The sequence below is a fragment of the Coregonus clupeaformis genome, unplaced genomic scaffold, assembly GCF_020615455.1.
Source record: "Coregonus clupeaformis isolate EN_2021a unplaced genomic scaffold, ASM2061545v1 scaf0551, whole genome shotgun sequence".
Taxonomy (NCBI): domain Eukaryota; kingdom Metazoa; phylum Chordata; class Actinopteri; order Salmoniformes; family Salmonidae; genus Coregonus; species Coregonus clupeaformis.
This window is the reverse complement of record NW_025534006.1, coordinates 306,007-313,581: the sequence shown is the minus strand read 5'-3', so window position 1 is coordinate 313,581 and position 7,575 is coordinate 306,007. Positions and strand designations below refer to the sequence as shown.

Here is a 7,575-nt window from a genome sequence, read left to right as displayed (position 1 = left end):
CATCAACAATTCCAAGACCATTACACTCTAGTTATTTAAAATGGTATAGTTAATACTTCATTCAAAATAGACAGGGCAATCACTGACTCTGTTTTGATTCTGGCATTTCTGTACCCCTTTCAAATGTAGGAGAACAAAGCTATGTAGCATGTAAGCTTATTTTGGTGAGCTGGACAGGTGGGAAGATAGATAAAAAAGTAGTGTGAAGGGCGAGGAAGAAGGGGTTCTCACCGGTGACAGTCTGGAAGGCGAGCAGCTCGATGTCCTCCCCCCCTGAGTTGGCTGAGCTGTTGTACTGAGTCAGAGCACTGCTGAACTCCTGGTCCCCCTTCATCTCCTCCACAGACTTCACATCTAATGGGCCAGAGGACAGGAGGGAATGAATGACGGAGGGAGGGAGAGTGGGTGGCTGAGTGAGTGACATTTGTTTAATCAATTTCACTCATGCTTATAACAGCACTGACAGAGAGATTTTTTTTTATTGTTACACATATTGGAAGACCTTAAAAGACCCGGTGCAGTCAAAAACCTGATTTTCCTGTGTTTTATATATATTTCCACACTATAAGGTTGGAATAATACTGTGCAATTATGAAAATTATAATAATACCCTTTGTGTAAGAGCTGTTTGAAAAGACTGCTTGAAATTTCAGCCTGTTTTGGTGGCATGGTGTTTTGGCCTGCCTGTTGACATCACCAGGCAGTAAGTTAGTAAATAGACCAATAAGAAAGAGAGTTCCAAACCTCTCTGCCAATAACAGCTAGTTTTCAGTTTTCCCCTCCCAGACAGTCTTAGCAAAATTCTCGCTTGAGAAATTGCTCTTTGCTAAGAAGCTAGCTATCTTTCTTTCTTTTTGACCATTTTAGTTGAAAACAATCACACAGTAACTCACTTAATTGTTACCCAGAAATGATTTGATATTGAGATAAAAACGGCTGCTTTAAAGTAATTAATCAAAATCACTTAAACATTAGACATGTGGTAGAGATTGTTAGGGACAAAGTACTCCCCTCTCCTGTCGGTTGACTGTGGCGACGGGCGGACCCTTGACTTCTCTGTACCTCTCTCTTCCTCTCTCTTTGGTTTCTCGCTCTCCTCTTTTCCCTCGTCTTCCTTTTCCTTGCTCAGTTTAGGGACGTTCACCTTCTGCTTGCTCTCCACCACAGCTTTGGACAGCAGCTCAAACACATTGTTAAGGTGGGTGTAGATCTGAGGGGAAGCATGGGAACAGATGACTTCAGTCAATACCAGGGCCTGTATTCACAAAGCGTCTCAGAGTAGGAGTGCTGATCTAGGATCAGGTCCACACTGTCCATGTAACCTAATTTATTGTGATTGTGAAGGGAACATTGATCCTAGATCATCACTCCTACTCTGAGATGCTTTATTCTTTATTCTGAGACTGGCCCTGATACATGCAGACATAGTGATGCTTAAAGGTCCCACACAGTCATCCTATTTCCCCAAGTAAAAATAGCCTTTGAATGACCAAAACATCCCCATAATATTTTTACACTTTACTCAGAATTGAAGAAATTGTACCTTTTCTCTCATCTCTAACTATGAGGAAGCCTGAAAGAACAGGCTGAGTGGGTGGGGAGCTTATATTCATGAGCTCGCCTTGACTGACAGCTCTTTGAAACCATGGGGGGCCATTGCCAGGTAAAAAGGTAAACAATGGGCCACATGTCATTGATGACCAGGTAGACAATGGGCCACATGACATTCCGAGCCTAAATAGTAGGCCTTAACCCATTTTCTCTGCAAAATGCTCTCATAGTCAACAGAGCTGTTGGATATCAGACAAACAGCAGCAATACACAATTGCATTTCTATTGTTTTGTAACTAATTACAGAATACAGTTCACTGATACACTTCTTCACAAGAATTAGTAAAGCCTGAGTCACCTTAGAAGCTTAGACATGGGAATGTACATGAAAACAGCATACAATAAGTGTGCGAAAAACAGCATACAATAAGTGTGCTGGACAATATTATGAATAACAATATGTTCAGAATTGTATGTATAGATCAGACATTTATTTGATCATTTACAACAGGACAGCATAGCCCAAAATATTGATCAACATAAACACTCATGAGAAATAAAGGTGAGACATAATTTGACATAAAAAAATAATTAAGAGCCATTAGCCTAATATAGGCACCCAGCCGCCCTACAGTGTACAGGACCCCATTGATTCGTACAATTTGTAACACTAATCTCCCATCCAAATGCTTGAAAAAAACATACAAAGTAACAAAATGTGATTTCATGTAAACGTTAATGACTTAGGCTTTAGGTAATGCAACCAACTACAGCGATTGATGGGGAGGGGAAGGGAGAGGAGGGGGATCCATGTACCCTGATTCAATCAAGCAAACTTCAGTAACCCACTTGGCTTCAGTCACCCCCAAGATTGAAGCGGGACACAAATCCAGCTATGGCCTCCTCCTTGTCAGGCCTCTCACACTGGGCAGACAGGGGTCCTGGGATGGACCGCTCACACAGCTTCCCCACATACTGTAACATGCTGGATCAAGGGTGACCTTGTTGAAGAGGAGGTCCAGGCCTGTAATGTTTTTGAAAAGGGAAATGTTCGTTAAACGGGTAGTGAATTTAATATCCTTTTATTTACTGTTCTGAGTTATGATGCTATCAATTCGTTGATGTAGTGATCTATTCATTCTACATTGTGTTTTCTGGTGTTCGTATTTGGAATTGTGTGTGCCTGAAATGTTCAATTGGTGCAGATTCTAAATGAACAGTGGTGTAAAGTACTTAAGTAAAAATACTACTTTAGTCGTTTTTTGGGGTCTGTACTTACACTATTTATATTTTTGACAATTCTTACTTCACTACATTCCTAATCGGGAAAGCCGATTTGGTATCACAGCATTCCTGCTGCGGTGGTTGCCTGGGAAGCTGTGCAGACAAATTAGATGTTGAATTTTCTAAAATGTCTATCATTACAGCTTGATGATAGTGAAAAGACAAAAGGAGATGGAAAGTGAAAATAATAATGATACTTACATTATGGTCAGCGCTTGCAAGATCCACTGTTCCACTGTCAATGATGGTATTGCATCCGTTTTTAGGATTAGCTTCCTGGCAGACCCATCGATTATTCTCCCCAATTGATAAAGCAACTTCGCTCGAAATGTGCACTGCACACCCGTGACATGATCGTAATTTTCGGTGCAGCCTGTCCACCCAAAATGAAAACGAGACACTGCTGTCGGATTGTCTTCATTCTTCGGAAAATAGTGTAACGTTAAATTTACACTATGGCATCCAGTCACAGCTTTTTGCCGGCATGCTGGTAAGTAGCTTGCTATCTAACAGTCACACCACAGATGAAAGGCTACCAGTTTATAAAAAATATATATATATATTTGGTCGTACGTTCTGCTTGAGCTAGCTACTAGTAGTAGCTTGCCTATGGTTTGTAAACAAAGCCAAAGCAAGGTGTAGGAACACATGCAATGACGGTTTAAGGCGGTACATATTTAAATTAGTTAAGATAATAAGATGCTACCATTGGTGTATTACATTTCCGGCTTTATGTGACGTTGGATAAAGCCGGAAGTAAATCCTTGGTAATGGCTGTCTGAATCCAAGCGTTTGACATGGGGAAGGGGACCAGTAACTTTATGATCAAACTTTATCAATGTGCCAACTACAGTCATTTTTCATACTTGGGTACCCTACTTTGAACTGGTTTCATCCAAATATCATCCAATGTGATGAAAAACATGATTTTCACTGTTTGGGACCATTAAAGGGGGTTGTTGAATGTAACTAAATAACCCAAATATCCACTAACAAACTCTCTAGATTGACAACAATAGCCTAGGGAAGTGGAAAAACCATACCAAATGTAACAGAACCCTCATCCCCCTCTCTTCTCCCCTCCTATACTCACATTGTCCCAGCTGAACTCCAGCATGGGCCGCACCAGGGTGAACTCTTCGTCGACCTTCTTGCCCTGCAGGTCGGAGAAGACCTCCTTTAGGCCGTCCCCGATGCGGTACATGGTCATGTCCCGGCGGAAGATCACGCTAAAGGGGAACATGTCGAAAAAGATGCCCCTCTTCATGGGTAGCTTCTCATACCCCGGGGCCGTCTTCTGCTGGGGCATGCGGTGCTTGAAGGCAGCGTTGTCAAAGTTCATCTTGTAGATCTGCGGAAAGAGACTTTGAAGGTAATCATGGAAACGCAGCTTTGAGGATCTTAAGGTTGTGAGGATCTTGACAATGGGGCCTGACACTAAAGTTGCTTGACAATGGGGCAAACAATTGCACTTGGAAAGTGATGCACTCCTAGGTCTAGGTCGGAGGAGTTACTTGCAGGTGCGTTGGGGTGTACATAACATTGTTCTAAGAAGTAGCTTCAAATAGGTAGATGCCCACAGTACAGTACATACCACATATGTCATCTTCTCAGTCTCCTCTTTGGACAGGATCTCAACTTCAATGTCCGTGTTGTAGAACTGCCTTCCCACTTGAGACAGCTGGCCTACAGTATGGGAAGAGAGAACAAGTATTTTTACAGGTTGGGGATGTGTGACATGGACCCTATGTACAGTATTACCAAATATAGTGCTTCCAGAAAAATAGTGTTTGCTATGTTTGTCCTCTGTGGTGGTTCCTACCTACCTTTGACAAACTGGGTGAAGCCCTTGCGGGTGCTGCGGTAGTGCAGGGTGAGGCTGGTCTCACACTCCTCCTCCACACAGAAGCTGGGAGGCTGCACTTTGGGGAAGGAGAAGCGGAAGTACTCATGCAGGTTGTCCAGCTCATTGATGAAGTCACGCACATTACGACCCAACACCTGGATGAATGGATAAGGGATAAATAATGACATTACACACACACCAGTGTATTGATCATTGATTAGGGCCAATTATGCCTAGTGTTAACTCAGACACTTGAGGAGGGCCACTAGGCACTAGGTTACCTTGAGAATCCTCTCATAGCCGTAGTTCCCAATCCTCTTCACCATGTAAACCCCAAAGGCATACATGAGCTCATCATGGGTCTTCCCCAGGACCTCACCTGCTGCCTTGGCCAGCCGCAGGATCAGGTTGTCACTGCAGGGGAAAAAGGAGGATACCTAGATATGACATTTACATTTTAGTAATTTAGCAGATGCTCTTATCCAGAGTGACTTACAGTTAGTGCATTCATTGACCTGTTGTCTATGTGTGTGTTGTTATGTATTGATGGTCAATGTAAACTTGTTGTGCTTTTGCCAAGTCTGTCAGGAAAGAGATTAAAGTGAAACCTCAAGTGACTTCCCTTCCTGGTAAAATTAGAATAGAAAGTAAATATGACGCATATGATGGGTACAGATATGTAGTTAGACCCGACAGTTAGATGGGATATGACCGTACTTGTACATCTGATGGCGGACAAACTTGAGATGTGGTATCTCTGCCCGGGCCTCTATCAGTCTCCATACATCCTCTCCGTAGGACTCGTTGATATAATCATTCACCGCTTCCAAGTACAGGCCGTACATCTTAAGGGGGTTGGGAACCTCCAGATTTCTGTCAAGTTAACTGCTTTACTGAGGAAGGGGAAGGAAAGAAGAAGTGTAAAACACCTGCAGTCTGAGTCATTTTGCATATAGGATGAACTTGATGTTAAAAACTATGTTATGAGCATACCAGGCGCTATGAAGTGCCTCATTATTCATTGTCACAAATATTTTCCAAAATCAATAAATCATCCCTTTTGGGAATGACGTTTTCAGACAGAGCAAGATTCTCCCCTTTGGAATCTTGCTCTACTCACAGCTCTACTCTACATGTGCAGTACTTGCATTTCACATGTAGTATTTAACCGATGAGTAAAAAGGAGAAAATCAATCTCACCCCTACAGTTGAAGTCGGAAGTTTACATACACCTTTGCCAAATACATTTAAACTCAGATTTTCACAATTCCTGACTTTTAATCCTAGTAAAAATTCCCTGTCTTAGGTCAGTTATGATCACCACTTTATTTTAAGAATGTGAAATGTCAGAATAATAGTAGAGAGAATGATTTATTTCAGCTTTTATTTCTTTCATCACATTCCCAGTGGGTCAGAAGTTGACATACACTCAATTAGTATTTGGTAGCATTGCCTTTAAATTGTTTAATTTGGGTCAAACATTTCGGGTAGCCTTCCACAAGCTTCCCACAATAAGTTGGGTGAATTTTGGCCCATTCCTCCTGACAGAGCTGGAGTAACTGAGTCAGGTTTGTAGGCCTCCTTGCTCGCTCATGCTTTTTCTGTTCTGCCCACACATTTTCTATAGGCTTGAGGTCAGTGCTTTGTGATGGCCACTACAATACCTTGACTTTGTTGTCCTTAAGTCATTTTGCCACAACTTTGGAAGTATGCTTGGGGTCATTGTCCATTTGGAAGACCCATTTGCGACCAAGCTTTAACTTCCTGACTGATGTCTTGAGATGTTGCTTCAATATATCCACATAATTTTCCTTCCTCATGATGCCATCTATTTTGTGAAGTGCACCAGTCCCTCTTGCAGCAAAGCACCACCACAGCATGATGCTGCCACCCTCCAATTGACTCAAATTATGTCAATTAGCCTATCAGAAGCTTCTAAAGCCATGACATAATTTTCTGGAATTTTCCAAGCTGTTTAAAGGCACCGTCAACTTAGTGTATGTAAACTTCTGACCCACTGGAATTGTGATACAGTGAATTATAAGTGAATTAATCTGTCTGTAAACAATTGTTGGAAAAATTACTTGTGTCATGCACAAAGTAGATGTCCTAACCGACTTGCAAAAACGATAGTTTGTTAACAAGAAATTTGTGGAGTGGTTGAAAAACGAGTTTTAATGACTCCAACCTAAGTGTATGTAAACTTCCGACTTCAACTGTATATCACAAACAAATTTTCACATGCACACAAATCATGCGCACATTTACAGGCACAATGACTTACTTTACACACTTACCATGAGGTTTGAGTGCCAGGTAACCTCCTCAAACACCTCCCTACCTCTACACACTGTTACACAATACTCTTTTGTCAGTGTGGATCAGAAGACTTTTACAATAGCACAAGATGATCCTTTAAAGACTAATCTTTAAATAAGACACTACACTGCACAGTATTGCCTCTAGTCTATGGCACCTCAGACCTAGAATTGTCCAGAATCTAGGTTCCACAGCATTTAGCCTGCTAACACAAATGTTTCCCCATAATATAGCAAAGGTTTTCCAAATGAAAAAGCAGAAGAAGAGGGTGAAAAAATGGGTCCCTTACCTGCAGTCCCTCAATGGTATGTAATTCGCTGGTCCAACTGCGGGAGCGAATGCCAAAATGCTGCTCCCTGCTCTGACTGGCCAAACAGCTGCTCATGACACTGACCCTCTTCAGACACTTCTCTGTCAGATCAATGGGTGGCAGGGCCTAAAATAAGAGCGCCAAGGCATGTTTCTGGCAGGTACCAAAGAAAAAGGAATAGTGGTGACTTTATAACTCGCTGAAGACATAACAGGCAATGTGTGTGTGTACTGTGCTGTAAGTATGGGTTTGGATCTTGGTTATG

The 7,575-nt window shown here is 42.0% G+C and overlaps 1 protein-coding gene across 2 annotated transcripts; it reads right to left on the bottom strand.

The window, feature by feature from the left end:
• Positions 1 to 41: 41 nt before the first annotated feature.
• Positions 42 to 7,360, bottom strand: LOC123485054 (soluble guanylate cyclase 88E-like). 2 transcript variants are annotated; one of them, XM_045215911.1, is made up of 8 exons: positions 7,290 to 7,360; positions 5,399 to 5,574; positions 4,963 to 5,095; positions 4,662 to 4,836; positions 4,430 to 4,521; positions 3,929 to 4,186; positions 1,063 to 1,210; positions 42 to 354 (listed from the first exon to the last, which is right to left on the bottom strand). In XM_045215911.1, the coding sequence occupies exons 2-8, from the start codon at positions 5,524 to 5,526 to the stop codon at positions 140 to 142; spliced, it is 1,149 nt and encodes a 382-aa protein (XP_045071846.1). In that variant the 5' UTR covers positions 5,527 to 5,574; positions 7,290 to 7,360; the 3' UTR covers positions 42 to 139. The 2 variants fall into 2 exon arrangements, with proteins under 2 accessions (XP_045071846.1, XP_045071845.1); XM_045215910.1 differs by having other exon boundaries at positions 45 to 354; positions 1,012 to 1,210.
• Between the last annotated feature and the right edge of the window lie 215 nt (positions 7,361 to 7,575).